This window comes from Sus scrofa, chromosome 18 (genome assembly GCF_000003025.6).
Source record: "Sus scrofa isolate TJ Tabasco breed Duroc chromosome 18, Sscrofa11.1, whole genome shotgun sequence".
NCBI classification, from domain to species: Eukaryota; Metazoa; Chordata; class Mammalia; order Artiodactyla; family Suidae; genus Sus; species Sus scrofa.
In genome coordinates, this window is record NC_010460.4 from 50,022,800 (window position 1) to 50,043,407 (window position 20,608).

The 20,608-nt window shown below is 53.2% G+C and overlaps 1 protein-coding gene and 1 long non-coding RNA gene across 2 annotated transcripts; one reads left to right on the forward strand and one right to left on the reverse strand.

Annotated features, from left to right (window-relative positions):
• Positions 11,174-20,162, forward strand: LOC106506856. Its single transcript, XM_021078807.1, has 3 exons — positions 11,174-11,278; positions 15,413-15,904; positions 18,528-20,162. Exons 1-3 carry the CDS (start codon positions 11,261-11,263, stop codon positions 18,612-18,614), a joined length of 597 nt encoding a protein of 198 aa, XP_020934466.1. The 5' UTR covers positions 11,174-11,260; the 3' UTR covers positions 18,615-20,162.
• Positions 14,456-15,404, reverse strand: LOC106506857. The gene is made up of 2 exons (XR_001302468.2): positions 15,139-15,404; positions 14,456-14,771 (listed from the first exon to the last, which is right to left on the reverse strand). It is a non-coding gene; the product is annotated as an uncharacterized LOC106506857 (long non-coding RNA).

Below are 20,608 nucleotides of genomic sequence, written 5' to 3' on the forward strand. Positions count from 1 at the left end.
GGGTGGTGGTCAGGAGCAGGTGCCCACTGGGAGGCGACGCGGTGGCCGATGCTGGCTGCGCGGTGGCGGTGGCGCTGGTGCGGCGGCTGATGCCCGCTGGGCGCCGCGTGCACCTTTATGAAGGGCGCGGGCCGGGCCACCTGCACCCGCGGTTAATGATTGACAGAGCCGCGCGCTTGAGCCCGGTGTTCAAAATAAGTTTGTTTTGCTCGTAGGCTCAAGGCCCTGCGCAAACCGTGGGTGGAAGGAGGGTAAACGGTTCAGGTTTCATACGGTGTTTGCCCCGTTGTTAGGGTTCCCACCTGGAGCCAAAGTGCAGCTTCAGCCAGGAGAGCAATGCCAGGTGGAGGGTGGCGCTGGCTTGTTTTGTTCAAGGGTCATGCTCGGCCGGAGCCTGCTGATGCTCCTGGGGACCCAGGGAGAATCCCAGAGATGAGCTGGGCAAGGCCAGGGCACTTGCCAGTTTGCAAGCAGGAAACAGGAAGGAAGGATGGGCTTAGAACTCAGGTCGTTGCAAGCCAACGTTGAAAGCGAAGCCCAGAACTGCTTCTCTCCCTGCAGGAAGAAGGTCCCCAAAGCCCCTTAACTGCTGTCTGCAGAGCCTTCCCCAGGAGGAAAGAAGAAAGGAAAGGGACAGATCCTCCCTGGGCAGTGCCAGGCTCTGGCATCTCACCACAGCCTCCAGAGATCCAGCTTTGTTTGTTTGCTTGCTTATTAAAGTATAGTTGATTGACAACGTTTGCCAATTTCTGCTGTACAGCAAAGTGACCCGGTCATACCTATATATGCATGTATTTCTCATACTATCTTCCAGCACATTCTATCCCAAGAGATTGGACATAGTTCTCTGTGCTGAATGACAGGACCCCATTGCTCATCCTTCTAAATGTCATTGTTTGCATCTACGGACCTCATCCCACTTAACTGAGCTTCCAGAGAGGGGAAGGGCTCAGAGCCGTTCAGAGAAGGGTCCAAGGCTGCAGAACGGAATGCAGACCCCAAGCCTCCTCTGACTTTCAGCCTCAGTCCAAATTTTTATGGGGCGTCCACTCCCAAGGCTACCGCTCTGTTAAAATTCCTGCTTCTGGATATTCCCTTGGGCGGAAGGAACAATGTGCCTTCAAAGACAGTAAGAAACGGGCCTGCCCGTGCCCAGATTCTGTAGGCGCTCTCTGGCACCCTAAACCTGGACACCGGGCAGCTGTTGCCAAAGGGAAGGCAGCCTCATATTTACGGATAGAGAAACATCGCCACTGTTGTGCCCGATAAGCACAATTTTCAAGTGAAAACGAGAAGGTACGGAATATGCTATTGGTTTTGCTATTAGTTTTGCACCAAAAAAAAAAAAAAAAAAAAGTAATATGAATGCAGATGTCACTGTGATTCTAAATGTATTGACTATTTCGAGAAGAATATGTAAGAAAGTGATACTTTCCTGCCCTGGAGGGAGAGGTAGGAAGTTAGGTGTCTGAGAAAGAGACTGGTTTTCCCTTCACACTGGTTCTCTTTTTTTTTTTCTTTTTTGGCCGCCCTGTGGCATATGGAGTTCCCAGGCCAGGGATCAGATCCCAGCTGCAGCTGTGGCAACGCCCGATCCTTAACCCACTGTGCCTGGCCAGGGATCGACCCTGCCTCCCAGTGCCAAATATGCCACCCATCCCCTGGCACCCCAGCTCCTTTGTAGCCTTCTGGATATCTTTCTGAATTTACATTATGAGGGCATCTCACCACAGCCCCCAGAGACCCATCTCGTTTGTTTGGTTGGTTGGTTGGTTGGTTTTTCTTAAAGGATAGTTGCTTTCTGTTGCACAGCAAAGCGACCCATGTCTCACACTCTCCTCCATCACGTTCTATCCCAAGCGATGGCATATCATTTCCTGAGCTGTAGAGTAGGAGCTTATTTCTTATCCATTCTAGATTGCAAATCCATTTAGGATTTACGTTATCTAGTAAATGCTGCATTATTTGGTGTTATCGGGTACTTACGTTATGTATCTTATCTCAAGAAAGAATGAGTAAAATTAATTTACTAGCTTTTTTTTTCCCCTAGCTACCTCACTGGCTGTGTGGCCTTAGGCAACTTACTTGTTTGTGTTCTACCACTACTGTGTCAATAAATTGTAACACACACACACACACACACACACACACACACACCAGCATCTCCTCAGCAAACCATCAACATAAGCTTGGTGAGAACATTTGCAGGTGGAAGTTCACAGTCATATTGGTTGTTTTTTTACAGAACAAAAGTCAGTGTCCGGTGAAGGAGCTGACCAATGCTTTTGACCTTTTAACATTATTTTCGAGGTGAGTTCCTAAACGATTTCACTTCCCTCAAAAGAACTGGAATTTTCCAGCTCTGAATTTTCTCTCTTGGCTTTCTCGATTTAGAATCAGTATGCCCACTTAAAATGTTTTCGGAATGACACACATGACGGAGAGAATCATCTGGTAAATGCCTGGGGCCCGCCTCCTGTGTGCCTGGCAGTTTGCCAGCCCTGGACAGTTCACCCAGTTGCGCACTAGCCCAGCGAGGTCCCTCCCTCCCTCTCCCAGGCCTTGGTCATCCTGCACGCAGTAGAAGTTCCTCTCCTGGGGGATCAATGTCCCAAATGTTTCCATGGCTTACCTCGGAGCAGCAGCAAACCAAATGGCCCTCAACCCAGAGAGAGGTCTCCCTGCTCCCAGCCCCACTGGCCCAAATGGGCAGGATGCTTCCTCGAGGCCTGTGTAGGTAGGCTGTCCCTCTGTCCTGTGGGGTGAGCTGCCCTCCCCTGGCATGTCAAGAGGTACTTGCTCTTGGGCTCATTTCCAGGCACATCCTGAATCCCAGGGCCTGCTGCCCAGCGGTGAGCATCCACAGCCTGGCCTGGCCTTCCACGCTCCCTGCAGTCTGACTTCGGGTCTGGCCCCTGTTAGCATGAGGGGGTGCTCTCCCGTCTTACGTGTTGTAGCCTCCTCACTTGCCTCTCCTAACCCCAGCCCGACAGACTCCTGTTCATTTTCCAGCCTTGATGTCCCCCCCACCTCCAGAAAAAAAAAATCACCATCGTACCTCCATAACTTTCTTCTCCCTGTTCTCCATGCCCAAATTTCTATCATCCTATCACCTACATCTCGCTGGCATCCACATTTCCCCGTTATCTGCATCCCTGTACTCCAGCATCTCTCCATCATCCGCATCCCTCTATTCCATCATGTCTCTATCATCCAGCCATTCATGTCTCTCTACTCCAGTATCTCTCCCTCCATATCGAAAGCTCATTCTTCCAGGAGTCTATTCTAGCTGCCCCCACAGCCATCCCTGAGAATGAGGTGCCTTTTCTTCCAGCCCTCTCCATTCTCCCCCACACAGCAGGTGTCTGGAGCTTCCTGACATTCTTTCCCCCAGCAGAGAACACACAGCGGGACGGGAGCTGGCCTCCCATTGCTGCAGGGACAGAACTAGGTATGGGGAGAGGGCTAACTGTGCCACGCGCACAGTCTAGCAAGAGACCTGCTCTGTCGAGCACCAGTTAGAAGCCCATCCTTGTAAGGGTGTTAGCGGAGGGTTCAGAGAGCGGGGCATAGGTAGAGAAAGAGTCCAAGCTGTGCCCGGGCACTTCCTTGGCTGGCTGCCCCCGGACAGGCTTGGGCAGGGCTGAGATGTACAGGTCATCAGAGAGCCCTGGAAAGATCGAGGGGAGCAGCCCTGGAGACCAGAGACTGTTTCCAGCACCCCTCATTCTGGCGTCCTTTCAAGCCAGGCCCCAAGGGAGGCCCTGCGCACACTTTTCTGCCCATGGAAGGGCCTTTGGGAGTGTATTTGGGGGATTGGGAGTGAAAAGTAGTTTAGGGGGTGCAAATGGGAAGTTTTCAGAGCTGAATCTGTATCTTTTTTTTTTTTTTTTTCGTCTTTTGTCCTTTTAGGGCTGCACCAGCAGCATATGGAGGTTCCCAGGCTAGGGGTCTAATCGGAGCTGTAGCCACCGGCCTATGCCACAGCCACAACAATTCAGGATCTGAGCCATGTCTGCGACCTACACCACAGCTCACAGCAACGCCGGATCCTTAACCCACCGAGCGAGGCCAGGAATCAAACCTGCAGCCTCACGATTCCTAGCCGGATTTGTTTCCGCTGCGCCACAACAGGAACTCTCTGAATCTGTATAGTATCAACAAGGCCAAACAAAGCATTACATTCACGGAGTCCCAGATGTAAATTTTCTGCTTTTTGCCAAGGAGAGGAAACTACCGTTCCCGCCACAGGAAAGCAGAGGAGCTGCGCTTGATCCGGGCAGCCCCTCTGTGTGGTCCCAGGAGACACAAACTGAATGGGGCCACACAGATGTCATGCTGCCTCACAGCACAGCCCCTCTGCCTGCAGGATCTAGGGATACAGGAGCCCCCACCGCATCCAAGGAACCCAGCCCTGAGAGATTTATCAGCCCCTGCAGGGCAGGCACGGGAGCTCCCCAGCAGGTCTGCCTGTGCTGGCACCTTAGATTCCAAGTCCCTGCACATTATGTAATCCCCCTGGGCCTCAGTTTCTGCATCGGTAAAATGGGGGCATGGGGGAGGCTGGCAGAGTCAGCCCCAGATAAAGATGAGCTGTCACCGCCACCCTCGGCCACCGTGTGGGGTCACGGAGCAGAAGCCTGTGCCCTTTGCATGACACAAGAGCAAGGGACCTGCCTTCTGTCACACACTGTTTCCAATTCTGTCTTCTCTTCTCGTGCTGCTTACTCACCAGCAACCGGAAAATTGGGCAATCCCTGCCTGAAAAACAGTGCAAAGGTCAAGGACAAAATCAAAGTTTCCACGGGAGAGAACGCCGCAATCCAGGGGACCCCTCGAAGGGAGGTTGTTTTTAACCCAAGGGAAAAAAAAACAAAAAGAGATTCTGCTGTGTCCACCCATCGATCGCTGCAGAGAATGATGCAAATCTTGCAAAGTCCCGGCCCGGCTGCCTGGTGGCTCCTGAGTCATGAAGGACACCGCTCCGCAAACGGAGGGCAAGCCTGCAACCCCGCTCCTCACATCGGAAAAGTAAACCTCACTCTTGTCACGTCAACACAGCCCAGATCTAAACTTAGGCGCTCAAACAGCGCGTCCCGACGAGGCGGGCGCCCCGGGTTCCCCGGACAGACCAGGGTTTCATCTCTACTTTGGCAAACCACCCCCTGCCTTCCCATGTGGGATGCCATTAGGGTTAGGGTACAAGTGCCAGGCACATGGACGGTGTGCCCTGACCCTCCTCCTGCACCTGGGGCCTCAGGGTCATGGTCTGGACCGTGGTCACCTCACCTGCGGCCTGGGTAGAAATGCATGTTCTCAGGCCCCACCCCGACCCCCGATTTGGTAGCTCGGCTGGCCCTCTGTCTTCACAAGGTCTCCAGGAACCCTGAGGCTCTGTCAAGTTTGAGGGCGCTGGTTTAGAAGACACCTCCCATCCCACCCCCTGTTAGGAAGCTGGGAAGGACGAGTTCAGGGCAGGGCAATGGCTCGAACCGTCGTTGCTGCACTTGGGCGGGGTGGGCTGTGAGGGGCGATGGGGAGGTCTCAGAAGGGCCCAAGGGACCTGAGCCCTCTGGTCTCTAGCCCGCTGCTCACCCCAGAGGGACTCAGCTGAGTCATTTCCACCAAGACTTCACTGCCTCGTGTCCAAAAGAAGAGGTCGCCCTGGCCCCTTGCGTGGGCTGCGGGAAACCTGTGGCCTCTGCGCTGTGTTGCGCAAAGTGCTATTTGGTTAAGCGCTGATGATAATTTCTTGGCTATGAGGTCGGCGGTTTCGTCGATGGTTAAAGTTGTCTGTGACTTTGATGGAGAGAAAAGGCTGCTACTGCCCCTGGCTGGCCCCTGTCTCATCCTCCCGGAGGTCCACCTTCCCCAGGTCTCTGCCCACAGAGACCTTCATAGGTCTATGGGCCCATCAGGCAGCCTCAACATCCAGGATCCCCGGCCGAGCCTCCCTGAACCCGCCCATGGCAGCAGGGTCTCTCCCACCCACGGAATGCGAGGCGGTATTTTGCTCACATCTGCCAGGCTTGGCATTACCCAGCTCTTCCCCTTCTCTGACCTGGGCCCTGGGCCCAGGAGTCAGAACTTGATAATCTCTGGTCCATCACACAGGGGGCTGTCACCTCGCCTGGTCATCACATGGGGTGTTCTCGGCTATAGCGTGGAGTGAGCATCCCCTGCCAGGGTTGTCACCTACATCCCAGTGTGGACATCGCGAGGGGTCCCACCCACCTTACGAGTGTGGACATCCATGGGGCCGTCATGCGGGAGTGTGGCTGACGGTTCTCTGTTATTCAGTATCCAGGGATCCAGGGGCTGGATTTGGGTCATTCTAATCATTGTGTGCTTCTATCTCTTTTTTAAAATTTGCATTTCCCAGATGAAGTATGAGATGGGGCATTTTTTCATGTGCTTAATTGCCACCTGTTTCTCTTCTTTGGGGACGTGTCTGTTAACAACTTTGACCATTTATTAATCAAGTGGTTTGTTTTCTAATTTTTCAGTTCTAAGAGTTTTTTGTTTTTTTTTTTTTAACATTTTAGTGAATAGTCCTGTATCAGGTTTGTGTTTTGCAAAGATTTCCTCCTGGTTCTGTGGCTCGTATTCTCCTTACGTTTTCTTTCACAGATCAGAAGTTGTTAATTTTATTGAAGTCCAGCTTGGGTATATGTACATTCGTTTTCATGTGTCATGTGTTTGGTATCGTATCTAAAAAGTCACTGCTGTCCCCAAGGTCATCTACAGCCCTGTGGCTGCAGTGTATCAGCTCTTTTACGCGGTGAGAGACCAAGCGAGCCCCCGGAGAGTTGGAGAACTCAGGTTTATTACCCTGCGGCTCGGAGGAGGTGGCTCTCCCGAGTCTGAGCCCCGAAGAAGGGTTTCACAAGGCTTTATGGGCTGGCTCTTCGGGGGTCCATGCTTGGCGGACCAGAGTGAGGTCAGGCAAGGTAGTAGATGCAGAAGCCAGTTTCCAGAAGCAGATTGTGGGGGAGGGGTGGTTGGGGCAGGTGGCTGGACTTTGCTTGGTCATCACGGCCAGGGTCTCTCCTTTCTACCTTCTTATAGGGACATTTTTTCTCCTACAGATTGGTTGGTTCCCACATCAAAGAGGTGCTCCCAGATGAGCCCGTTTCTATCTCCAAGAATTGGCCAGGCCAGGGATGAGACCCGGCAGGGCCCGGGGGGCTCCCCAGACACAAGCCTTTGGGTGACCCCTATCTCTTGTTCTTAGGGAACAAGCTTCAGCCTCCACGACCTTCCCCAGAGCTCCAAAGGGCAAGTTCAAACTTGCTAATCAGGGAAGGGAGGGGATGCAGAGACAGGGAAGGAACGGTCAAGAAACGATGGTGCAGCCTTGGGGCAGGGTCCTGGTTCCTCCTCAAGGAATACACAGAACAATATCTTTGAGCCCTTCTGCAGATCTAAAACCCCCAAGAAGACGTTAACTACTTGATGGAGCATTTTTCATTCCATAAAGAAGGACCAGGAGTTCCCAAAGTGGCTCGGTGGAAACAAATCCGACAAGGATCCATGAGGACGCAGGTTCGATCCCTGGCCTTGCTCAGTGGGTTAAGGATCCGGCATTGCCGTGAGTTGTGGTGTAGATCACAGATGTGGCTTGGATGTGACGTTGCTGTGCCTGTGGTGTAGGCCAGTGGCTACAGCTCCAATTTGACCCCTACCCTGGGAACCTCCATATATGGGGACGGCCCTAGAAAGCAAAAAAAGAAGGACCACTGGAAGCAGTCCTGGGGCCACACTAAATACCAACTCTGAAGAAGAAAAGCTTGCCTCTACCCTGATCCTTATCTGTAGCCCTATTTTCTTCTCCCAAACTGCAAAACCACCTCCTAATCTCTCCCCAGGGAGGGCACAGTCGTTAGGGCATTAGCCTGCTGTGGCCTCCTGTGCCTGGCAAAGCAATAAAGCTGATTTTTTTCTCCTCTGCTCAAAATCCTGTCTCTGTGTTTCTTCTCAGCCCCGGTGGACAGAAGCCAAGTTTCAGCAGCAAGGAGAGTGGGTCTCTCCCCAGCCGGAAAGGTTTCTAAGATGCAAAACATCACACCGTTGTGGTCTGCGCACGTGGGTTGGAAAGAACTTTCCAGATTCAAAGCAAGGTGACTAAAAGACTCGTTTATGGAGGAGAGAGATGCTGTCGACACAGTGGGGCCGACTTCGTGGTGATTGGGGGAGAGCTGACCCCGGGCACGTGGTCATGTCTGCTTTTATAGCCCAGGGAGAGGCGAGGGCTCAGGAGACACCTGCTGACCTGCTTATTGGTTGGGGAAAAAGAGGTCTTACATATACTTGCTGGTAGTTTGGGACATATATTGGCCTGTAGGGGTGAGGGGAGGAGGGGGGCATATACCTTTCCTAGTAGGGACAGGAGGGAGTAGGCCAGGCTGCTTAAAGGTGGAAGAGGGGGCATTACAGCGAGACCCGTGGGGCAATGATAAGGTCTGGTGATCCTTGTCTTGGCCAGAGGCTTTGACTTCTCTCTCCTTGAAGGGAGCTTGAAATCCGATACACACTGTACAGAAAATTAAAATGCATGTACTACAGAAACAACAGGTCATTCACAGTGCTGGGGTTCAGAAGAGGCCCCAGTGCGAAGGGGAGATGGAACGCACCGGTGCAGGGTGACCACGTAACAGCGCGGGTGACAGGGGTGCTGACAGAAGATGCTGCCCGTTGCTGAGAGTCCGCCACGTGCCAAGCATCCCGTTATGACCATAACACATGGCGGGTGACGCTCACTGTGCTGGGCCCACCCCTTCAAAGTGACCAGAGCCAGGCTCTGAAGCAGCCCTTCCTCCTAGCGGGGCTGCGCACACCTGCGACTTGAATTCGAATCACACATGAGTTCAGCCTCCTTGTCTGGACAGTGAGGGGAATGTGGGTTCTGGGCGGCTGGCATCTCTAAGGATCAACACAAGGAAGCTTCCGGGTTCACCATGACGCTCAAGAGCTTGGGTCAGGCCTGAAGTCCCTGTAGGGACCCTGCACACTCCCAGACCCCCACACTTCTCCCTAGAGGGCTGCCCAATGTCACAGTGAAGGGCAGTGCTGACAGGGGACGCCGTGTCCCAGAAAAATGTGACTCTGGACACACACCTCAGATTTCACAATGTTTTTATTCACAAACACAAACAAAAAGCCTTACGTTATACTCAAAGCAGTGCGCCTAAGGGCCATGAGGTCAGGGGGGGACACTGGGATGGACAGACGCCGCAGGAAAACACCGGGCCAGACATCAGGACACCGGGACACAGGCAGCCCCCACCTACCCACTCCAGGGCTTTGGGCAAACTTCCCCTCGGCGGCCCTCTGTTTCTCCGTCAGGAAAATGATGGCCTGTCCCAGGGGAGCTTTATTTTTTTAATTATTATTTACTAATTACGTGTTCTTTTTAAAAAAAATGTAAAATGGATTTAAGTGATGTTAAAATTTCCCCATCACTTTGCCGCTTAGATATTACCGATGCTACTATTTCTACGAATCTCTCTCTGGACCTGTGTGTGTGGGGGGGGGTGTATGTCTGTGTGTGCACACACCATGTGTATGTGTAATTTTTAAAATGAGATCATACCCCACCGCCTGCTCTATAGCATTTTCCATTTAATACATCACGAACGTGCTGCCTGTCGTGCGTATTTACACACACGTGCATACCCGCGTGAATGTATGCGCACCTGTTTACACCGATTACCGGGTGCAGAGTTTACCTGTCCTTAGATGTGTGTGCATTTCTATCGGGCTATCAGAGGTAGTGCCCAGTAAGTAACAGGGAAGGAGTGACAGCCGGTCTGATTGTCCCCTGGAGCTCCTGAAAACGGAAGTGCCCTTTGAAGGCCTTGCATGCTCTCAAGTGTCTCCCACTGAAGGCTGCACCACCCTCCCAAAGGCAGTGCCCACGGAGGGCCCCAGAGTCCCTTCCACCGCCTGAGGCACTGGAGCCCAGAGAGCTTCCCCCGCTGCGATGATGGGGCCCCTGGAGGACACCTGTCTCTGACAATAGCCTTCAGCACCCCAGAATCTAGAGCTGTCAAAGCATTAATTAGGCCATGCCCTCAGATGCTGCCTCAATGTATAGACGAAAGAGAACAGGGACAAAAGCCATCTGCTCCAAATCACGCAGTGGCCGGGGGGCAAAGTTCGGATGGGTAATACTTTCTAATACCAGAAGAGGGGCAAGGGCAACGAGCACTGATTTTGGAGTCAGACTGTGTGGGGTTCTCATCTATTTTCCCCTCATTTTGAAGGTATTCTTAGTCCCTTACACCTGAGAGTGACAGAGTTTATCAGCTTTTTCCTGAGAACAGGGTTTTCAGAGAGGGCGAGGGTTCAGCGGTTCTGCGAGGCACCCCTGAATGATGCCAGCAGCTACCCCCGCTCCCAGGGCTCAGTCCTCCCCTCACTGAAGGGGGATCAGCAACCCGCTGCTTTGGGCTCTTGCGACACTGACATCGTGTCTCAGAGCAAACCCTCGTGGGCAGCGGGTTCAAGGCCACAGCTGTCCCTCTTCGCTGCTGCCTCCTCCCTGCAGCCCTCTCCCCCCAGAGGCTTAAGGCCAGGTGGGAGCCAGGAGGTTGGCGGGTCAGGTTACCTGTCCTCTGCGGTGAGAGAGAGAGAGAGAGCATTCATTTGCTCAGCATCCCCCGGGAGACCAGAGAAACGCCAGTTATGGGTCCCCACGGGGTCCTCAGCGGCTGGGCCCAAGCCAGGACTCTAATGGGCCCGCAGGGTCCCATCACTGAATGGAGGCTGCTGAGGGGTTCACCCAGCCCAAGGGACTCTGGAGTCTGATGGTGGTCACCTCGGCCAGCCTACCTTTCAACTCGCGCTTCAGTCGCCACGGGGACTGGTCTCGGTTGCCTCGGGGGCTAAGCGGAGGGATGGGCTCCTCTCCTTTAGGATGTCGTGGCCTTGTTGGCAAACCGCTTGGCACAGAGCGAGGGCACCATGCTTGGCTCATTGTCTGGGGGTCCCCCAGGCCCCCATTGTCCCTGACTTCCTGAAGGCCCAGACACACAACCCAGGCACACACAGAGGAGCCGGCCAGGTGGAACCCATCAAGGCTTCCCCAGCCCGATGCCGCCCTGCGCCTGCGCCAGGGGTGTCATCAGTGGGAGACAGGGCACAGGTGGGCTCCCGCACACCTGCGTGGGCCTGCCGGGCAGACGCCGCGGGTATTTCAGGGCAGGGGCTCGCCACAGCTGCAGCAGTCCGAGGCGTCCAGTCTCTGCAGGGAAGCAGGATGGAGCTTGAGGCACAGGTAGGACGGGACAGGATGGCGGTCAGGATGGGGAGGGTGAGGCAGGGGGGACATGGGGCAGCCGGGAGGGTGGAAGTGGGGTGGTGGAGGGGGAGGCATCCAGGTTTGCCCAAGGCACAGGTGGGCCAGGGCAGGATGGGGCATGGAGCGGGGTGGGGGGATGCTGGGGGGACGAGGTTTGGTGGGGGGCTGAGGATGCAGGTAGGAGGAGAGGAAGGCAGGGGAGGTGGAGAGGCCCTGCTCCTGCAGCCCAGGGGTCCTGCCTGAGCTTCCAGGCAGACAGGCCCCGTGTTGGCATAGGCAGTGGGGAGGGCCTCCTGGTCCTGGTCCTGGTCCCGGTGACAACTCCCCTCGTCCAGAGCCCCAGGCCCACTCCCCAGCCCCACCCCCTGCCAGCCCCCTGTGCTCCAAGGCCCCGCTTTCCCCAGCACCAAGCCCCACGTGACATCCCCGGAGACCTCAGAGGGGAGTCCCCTGTTCTGCCGCCCTCCCCCCTCATCAGGGGAGGCCTCTGTCCTGGGTCTTGGCCTTTCTGGGGAAAGCCCGGAGGCCCAGGGAACGAGGGGCGGCAGAGGAGAACCTATGCGATGCCCTGCTCGGCGTGAGGACTGAAAAGCAAGGCAGCTTTCTGTAGCCTCGGCACTGGGAAGACAGTATGAGCCAAAGAAAGATGACCGTATGTGGATGACTGTACAGCAGAAATTGGCACCACACTGTAAATCAGCTATACTTTAAAAGGTTTTTTTTTTTTAATTTAGAAAGAGAAAAATAGCAAAAAAAAAAAAAAAGCCAGGCTGCAGAATTAGGTAACAGGCCTCAGGTGAAGACCAAAACCGGACCTTCAGAAGCCTGCATTTTGGCTCCAGTGGCAGCAGCTGGCTTGGGACCCCTCGCCCACTTCCCACCAAGCAGGGGCGCCGGGGGTTTCTAGGTCTCTCCATCAGACCAGCAGGGATTCCTTTGCCCATTCTCATTTGTAAATAGGTACTGCGTTCCCATGGTTTCAAAATAAAAAAGCACAAATAGGTACGCACTGACCCCTGTCACCCTCTGTCCAGCCCCCAGCGCAAGTAAACATCATGTTTTTAACCTTTTCTAGAACTTCTTCAGATTCTTTTTTTCCCCTCAATTTGCACACTCAACCTAAAACAAAGACATCTTTCCTTATCAGCATATATTTTTTTAATTTGTAAATAAAACACTCTTAAGGGTCCTTGTCCATTTATCCATTAGGTTGTTAGTTTTTTCCCTAGCCTCTAGGAAGATTAACCCCTTATTTGTCTTTTCTAGAACTTGTGGTTTATCTTTTTCCACATAGTATATCATCTTTGAAAAATATATATATTTTAAATTATTACGGCTTTCTGAACTGTGAGTTATCATTAGAAAGCCTTGCTTCTGACAGATTTACAGAGGAATATTCACCCCAATTTCCTTCTGATACATTTACAGCTTTTCTTTTTTTACATTTACATCTCATAAGCATTTGGAATTTATCGCTGCGAATGATGTGAATAAGAATCCAACTTTGAGATTTTTTTTAATGTATTGTTTTTTCCTAATAATCTATGGATTTTTTAAAGAGTATAATATTCAACCCTTGGTGATTTATTTAAGGCATGAGGCGGAGCCAAGATTTTACTACCGTTCGCTTTTGCTTTGTTTTTCTCCAAATGACCAACCAGTTAGAACAACATGTAATGAGAGAAAACAAACTCTCTTTCCCACTCCCTTAAAGCCTTTATCTTTTCCCGTCTAATGTTCCCACATGTGTGTTTAGATGAAAAACAAATTATTTTTTATCTGTAAGCTTATCTGTACGCTTTTACATACATACATAATTTATAAAGATATAAAAACATTTTAAATAATTGTAAAACAGTGCTAAATTGTTTTATCTGTAAGCCTTCAATATGTTACCATACCATTGGCTTTAAAAACCGTATCACATTTCCAAAATGGAATTATTCATCCCTTCTTTACGTGCAGAAAGAGGTTCGTCCAAAGGCGCTCCCGTTAATAAGAAAATCCATTCCCCTGAAGGGTCTTTTTTGCCAGGGTCCCAGTCTTCCCCGCCGCACATCTTTATTCCGAGAACTTGGCCCTCGTTTAGCGTAGAAAGACGGAGGCCCCTGTGACAAGGGCTGATGATCTGCCCTAGGATTGGGAGCACTTCCTTTTCTCCTTGATCCCGCAAAGGCTTAAAAAAGGGGGGGGGGTGGTCCTCACTTCCTGCGTGAGTTCTGTTTCTCCTACTTCTCCTTGGATTGTGCCCTGTGATAGGACAGCTCTATCGATGCTGTACTATCTGGCGCCAAATAATTATAACAGCAAAGCATCTGGGCTTTTATTTCTACCACGCTGTGCTTTCGTTCCGTGGTCTGGCTGTGTTCCGCCGTGAATCCAGCCTTTTCCGACCCGGTGATGTCCCAGCACTTCCTCAGCTGTACTTCCCTGGGTGACTCCGTCATCCCGCGACCCGGAAACCCTCTCTGAGCCCCTAGTCCTCAGGGCGTCCTACTCCACACAGGGTGGAGCTGGATTTGTTTTCTGATCCAACCCGAGAGTCTTATTCTGTGAGTCTATTCTGTCTGCCTCTAGTGTGGCAGCGGTTTGACCTTCACCAAACAAGACATGAAGATGGTAAACAGATGGTAGATAAATGAAAAGATGCTCAATATCGTTAGTCTTTACAGGAATGCAAATACAAACCACTATGCAAATGAGATACCACTACTCACTATAAAACTGAAATTCAAAAAAATAAAAACCAACAATATTGTAGTTCCCGTCATGACTCAGCTGTAACGAACCTGACCAGGATACATGAGGCCACAGGTTCAGGCCTCGCTCAGTGGGTCAAGGATCCGGCATTGCCATGAGCTGTGCTGTGGGTCGCAGATGCAGCTCGGATCCTGTGTTGCTGTGGCTGTGGTGTAGGCCAGCAGCTGTTGCTCCAATTCGATCCCTAGACTGAGACCTTCCATATACTGTGGGTGAGGCCCTAAAAAGACAGAGGAAAAAAAAACAACAAAAAAAAGCAATACCAACTGCTGGTGAAGATGCGGAGGAACGGGAACTCTCCCGCACCATTGGGAGGGCAGGATGGCCCTGACACTCCAGGAGACAGCTGGGCAGTGTGTGATGCCAACTCATTCTCTGGAATAAAATTTACTGTTCAGGATATTTAGAGTTACTTTTAATTCATTTCCAGGGATTTTTGCTAAAGGAAACAAGGTTCAAAAGGCCCCCAAGGGTTACACGGTGGATGCTGTGCAGACAGCAGGATCAGCTCATCCTCCCAGGAGGAGGGCATTCTATCCTTGCTTTTTCCAGCCAAGCTGGAGGCGTCTCAGTGCGTGAAGCCAGACCACCACAGACGTGGGCTCCGCCAGCTCCAGGCCGCAGCTTGTCCCTTCTCGCCTGCTTCTGGCCACTCGCCGCCCCTGGCCTTGAACACCCTTCGTTCCTGGGTGATGATCACACCCACTCCCTAGGAATGCCGTGAGAAATCAAGGAGAACAGAGTTTGAACCTTCCAGAACACTCCATCGAATAATGTTTCCATGGGAAACCCTCCCTAGACTGTATTTTCAGCACCTCTGATGCTTTCATCAAGGATTCATGTTGGAAGAAGCAGAAAAGTGGCCATGATGGACTTGCTACCGTCAGTCATGGGGCTGAAATTAGGACATCAGGGAGCATCTCAAAAGTGTCCCCCCCCCCCCCCCCCGCAAGCCCACCTGCCCAACGGGATTTCACTTATGTGCAAAAACTGCAGTTTTGCTTCCTCAGGCTGAGGTTCAATGTTAAGATGATTTCATTGACAATTCAAACTCTTTTTTCCCCAAGTAATAATACCTGAAACTCATCCGTTTCTCCTTAAAAAAAAAAAAAAAATCTTTTCGACTAATGCTTAAAATTTTAACAAACGAAAAGTCTAGTGAAAGGCCGGCAGAGCATGGGTGTGGCCTTGTCCTGAGCTGGTTGCATCTCACGCTGCAGGCAGGCTCCCTTCTCTGGAACAGAACCGCAGAACCGGCGGGTGGTCGTACCTCGGGAGTGTGCCCTGCCGGCCGGGTCTCTGCTGGCTGTGACCTTCTAGGAGGCTGACCTCTCTGCTTTGCTTTGACAGTTTCCTGGGTGGAGCTCCCCTGAGGAGGAGGCCCTTGGCTCAGGGACCAGCCAGCCGGGCCCGAGAAGGCTCCTAAAGCACAGCACCCCGGAGGGAGCCGCCGTCAGCTGGCGCTCGGGGCTGCTGGGCGATGTCCCCTCCCCGCAGGAAGCGGGCCCTGCAGGTGCATCCCCGCTGCCTGCACCCTCCTCGCAGGGCCTCCCGTCGCCCCGGGCAGGGCTCAGCCCCACGGCCCCCGTCAGAAAGAGGCGGCTCTCCACCATCCGGGCCTCTGGGGTGTCCAGTGGGCAGCTAGGGTCCGACGCAGACCCCTGGGCTTTCGAGGAAGATCCGCCCGTGCCGGCCTCCTTCACGCCACGGCGGCGGCAGCGGCGGCAGCAGCAGCAGGACGCGTCCCCCCAAGCAAGGAGAGGGCCACCACACTTAGGGTTGCCGGGGATCCCAAACAAGACCAGCAGGAGGCGCCGGGACCTGAAGAAGCTGGCGGCTGCGGTAGGACCTGACCCCGCCCCGCCCCCGTCCGCCCCGCCCCCGCCCTGGGTCCCCGCCCATGGCCCCGCCCACCGGGAAGCCGCCAGCTGGAGGCAGAGAGGGAGGGCTGCCCTTTCCCCAGGGATGCGCCCTTGGCCTGGGCATCACGAGGTCATCCGGGCTGGAGGAGACCATCCAGCTCAGGGCCCTGCCTGTACCCCGCCCTTTCCCCTCCCTGGGGGTCCCCATGACCCCATGAGAAGGACCTTGGCTTGTGCCTAAACTAGGGGCCTCCCCCAGTTCCCACGTGCTCCCCAGACCCCTCAGTCCCTGTAACCTTCCTGCGCCCAGGGTGGGACTCCCCGAAAGCTATTTGCTTGGTCCTCATCTCAGCTGCAAACCCCGCCGCCCCGATCCTGCTCTCTGTTCTGGCGGAGCCCTGGGGTCTCCTGCTCTTCCTGCTGCGAGCTCTGCTTCCCAGCCCCTCAGCGGGTCCTTCTAGTGACCTCATGTTCTAGGAGTTTCTCGGGAAGGAGCCATGGACGCTTCTGCCTTGTCGTTCACGTGGGTTTACTTACAGCCTCTGCCCCTTTTCAAATTGGGTTATTCGCCTTCTGGCTATAGAGTTATCTATTTCGGATATTAATCCCACGTCAGGCATATGATTTGCAAATATTTTCTCTCCTCTCACAGGTCCCCTTTGCATTTCGTGGTTTCCTTTGCTGAGCAGAAGCTTTTTAGTTGGATAGCGTCTTGCTTTCGTCTGGGTTCCTTTCGTTGTCTTTGCTTTGGTGTTGAGGGACGTCAGGGCCAAGACCATGGCCAAGGATCTCACCCCGATGTTTTCTTCTAGTTTTCTGGTTTCAGGTCTGACATCCAAGTCTCTAATCCACTTGGAGTAGGTCTGTGTGTGTGTCAGGGGGTGCTCCAGACTCGCCGTTTTCACACGTGGCAGCCCAGGCTCCCCAGGGCCGTTTACTGAAGAGGCCGTCCTCTCCTCACTGTGTGTTCTTGGCTCTTTTGTCATAAATTGACCACGTACCCACGAGTTTATTTCTGGGTTCTGTATTCTGTCCCTTTGATCGATGTGTCTGTGTGTCAGTGCCATATTGCTTCTAGTACAATAGGTTTGTAATTCAGTTTGAAACCAGGAAGCCTGAGGCCTCCAGCTTTGTTCTTTCTCAAGATTGTTTTGGCTGTTTGGGGTCTTTTGTGATTCCATATGAATTTGAAGATTGTTTGTAATTTTAGGATCTATTTTTGTAAAAAAAAAAAATGCCCTTGGAATGTTGATAGGGATTGCGTTGAATCTGTAGATGGCTTTGGGTAGCATGGGCATTTCAACAGTGTTCTTCCAACCCATGAGCACAGGCTGTCTTTCCATTTATTTGTGTCATCTCCCATGTCTAGTGAAGACACCCTGTCTCAATTTTTTTTAGCCAGCTGCTTCAGCCGTCATTGGGTTCTACCTTCCAGAGTTACCTACTGCAGGATGACTTGACTTACCAGGAACTCCCTTGTTCCCATAAGCCCCTCTTCTTGGCCCTCCCCCTTGCACCCAGCCCTCTGCTTGGCTTCACTTGCCTTTCTGGGGCCGTTGCTGGTTGAGTGGGTTTTTCTGATGCCACCCTCCACACCCTGCCAAGCTCCGAGGCATGGCGGTTGTGGTTATAGGAGCAAGGACTTACCAGCTGATCAGAAGCTCCATATGTGTTGCTGGGCTGCCTAACCGTTGCAGGACAGCTGCTTCCTCTCACTGGTCAATTTCCCTGCAAGCTAATGTCCCCACCTGCTCCCAGGAGAGGCCTGAGCCTGGCTGGAATATTCTGGAGCTAAAGAGGGGAAGGGGCCTGCTGATTTTTGGTGGGGGGAGATTGCCCCAAACCTACCTGCCCTGGGTCCCCAGAGGAGCTGGGCAGCTCCGTGCCGTCAGAGGCCATCTCGGTCCAGCTCTGGGACAGAGGCGTGAATCCACCACAGGGCCACGCCCTCCCATTCTGCATCTTGCCCCAGGGGCTTGCTTCTCCTTTATAGTCCTGGGGTGTGTGGAGGACCGGGTCCACAGTGGGCCTGCCATCGATGGCCGGCGGCCCCCAGCCTTCTTCCTTCCACTTCCACGCTTCTCCTCTGAGGTTGTCCAGTCCCCACATCACATGCCACTGGATGTGGCTGCGTCACCTGAACCCCACCCACTCCAGTTTCTACTCCGCCTTGTTCTGCAGCCTGAATCATGCTGTCCTGGGGGCCTTCCTCCTCGGGGGCCCTGAGTGGCCCTGGACAAGCCCCACAGCCCTCATGTTCCTGGCTCACACCTGGCTGGCCCCTCCCTATCCTGTCCCCGCCCCCCAGCAACCTCTCCATACCCTTGTCAGACCCAGATCCTGGGGTCCTGCCCACATATCTGTCCTCAAACCAGGATCCGGCACTCTGGGTGCTCGCCGGCTCTGTCATGGGGTCACGGTGCCCGGCACGCAGAGGCAGAGCCGTGGAGGCCGGCCAGGCCAGCTCTCACTGGCGAGGCCTGGATGGTGCCCGTGCAGGGGTCCACAGCCCTGGGTGGCATCTGCTTTTCCTACCCAGCTGGTCTCTAGCAAAGACCAGTGCTCCCGCAGAGCGCACCTCAGAGGCGCCTTCTCCTACACAGTTGGAGCGAGCGAGGCAGTGGGAAATCCGCCTGCTTCAGAGCATCGAGGAGGCCACCCAGCATGAGCTCACCGTCCAGGAGGAGTGAACTCTCCGCCCCGGGACCAGGACGCAGCTGTGCTCAGGAGCTCCTGCTGTGGCCTGATCTGCTCAAGTGTCCGTCCGTCTGCCCATCTGTCTGTAAACCCTGCACCTTCCTCGGGGCTTGCCCTGGGTCCACCCTTCACCTCTATTGTGCCTCCTGGTGGCAGCGGGAGAGGGGGTGCAAGGAACTGGCTGAGGCTGTCACATCCCACATGTGGCCCTCGGGCCCCATCTGAGAGGAAGGGCTGCAGAGCGCAGGTGCAGACAGGGGCGGTGGATGCCCACTGCCACCCTGGGCAAACCACTCCCCCACTCCCCGACTCTGCCTTCTTCCCCAACACAGCTGGGTGAGCCTTCAATGCTGGGATGACACAAGGTGGGAACAGGACCAAGTTTTGCAGGTAATCACCAGGGAGGCAGGCACCCCACCGGCTGCTGAGGATGGGGCTTCACACCCAGCAGGCTTAGAATGCCACTCCAGGAAAAAATGCCACTCCAGCCAAAGCGGTGGCTCTCCACTGGAGGGCATGCTGGGGGTTTGCAGGTGCTGGTTCGGTTCGCAGGGGACGGGAGAGCTTTGAACCTCGCCCCCTTCAGTGTCACCGGCTGTCTCCTGTCCCCGCCTCCCTCGCTCTAAAGTGGAGATCACTGCCTCACTGCTTAAAATAAGAATCCCGCCAGGAGTTCTCTGATGGCCTGGAGGGTTAAGGCTCTGCAGTTTCACCTCTGTGTCTCTGGTTGCTGCTGCGTGGCGAAGGTTCAGTCCCTGGCCCAAACCCACCACCGCCAGCCTCCCAGGTCCAGACATGTTATGGTTATAAATACAGAGCTAGGTTTTATTCTTGGAAATGCTTTCATTCCTCACTTTACCTAAAAATTGCTTAATTTCTTTCCTTCTAAAAACCAAAGAATGCTTTTGTTTCTAGAGCCACCCTGGGCTATAGATGTGACCTGGCTCTCCGCTGGGGTGCAGATAAAGCCTATGGCCAGGGCAGACTCAAACGGGCCCTCCGCAGTCTCAGGCTGGCCTGGAACAACAGGACAGGGCAGATTCCAAGGGCAGGCAAGGTTGGGGTAGGGGTGGCTCAGGGTGCAGGGAGGCTTATTCTGGAGCTCGGGATGGGTGGAGGCATTCGGGTCAGGAACTGGATGGTCCTGGAAGAGCCTGCCTTTGTGTGGTGGATTCGAATAAAGGGCATCATGAGATTCCTCACGAGAGGGGTTAGATGCAGGCTGGGGGCTGCAGTTATTGGAGTCGTTGCTTCAAATTTCACCTGCTGATGCCCTTATAGACATAAGAATGTATTTACTGTGTAGTGTGGAAAACATTTAAGTTTTATGAGCTAATTCCCCCTTTAGAAGCTGACTATTTAACTTGTTCGCTTTTTCCTTTTTTTATGATAATTATTAGATTTAAAAAAGTTGATCTTTTTGTTTTAGTTGAACAATTAAGCAGCAGAAAAACTGCATACAGTTACACAATGTGAAGATAAATGCTTCGGTGTAATTCCTTCCCAACTTTATTATCAAAAATAAACTGTTTTCATGAGAACTGTTTCCAAAATCTGTGTCTGAGGCAAAGTGATTCAGATGTGTCATCAAGGGACTTCTATCTCTGCTTTTCATCCTTAGAAAAATTCCAGTTCAAAATGAGTTCAGGGAGGAAGAAAAACAATGTAGGGCCTTTGGGGAAGCCTGTTCTTGAAAGATGGGGAATTAGAGGGTCTCATGCAAAATTACTTTATGCATGAGAACACTTCCTAGATACTTTTGCTGCTTTTTCTTCTCAACTGAAAAACATATACAACCCGCGGTTCCCGTCATGGCTCGGCAGAAACGAACCTGACCAGCATCCATGAGGACGCAGGTTCAATCCCTGGCCTCACTCAGCGGGTTAAGGATTCAGCACTGCTGCGAGCTGTGGTGTAGGTCGCAGACACGGCTCGAATCCTGCATTGCTGTGGCTGTGGTGCAGGCCGGCGGCTACAGCTCTGATTT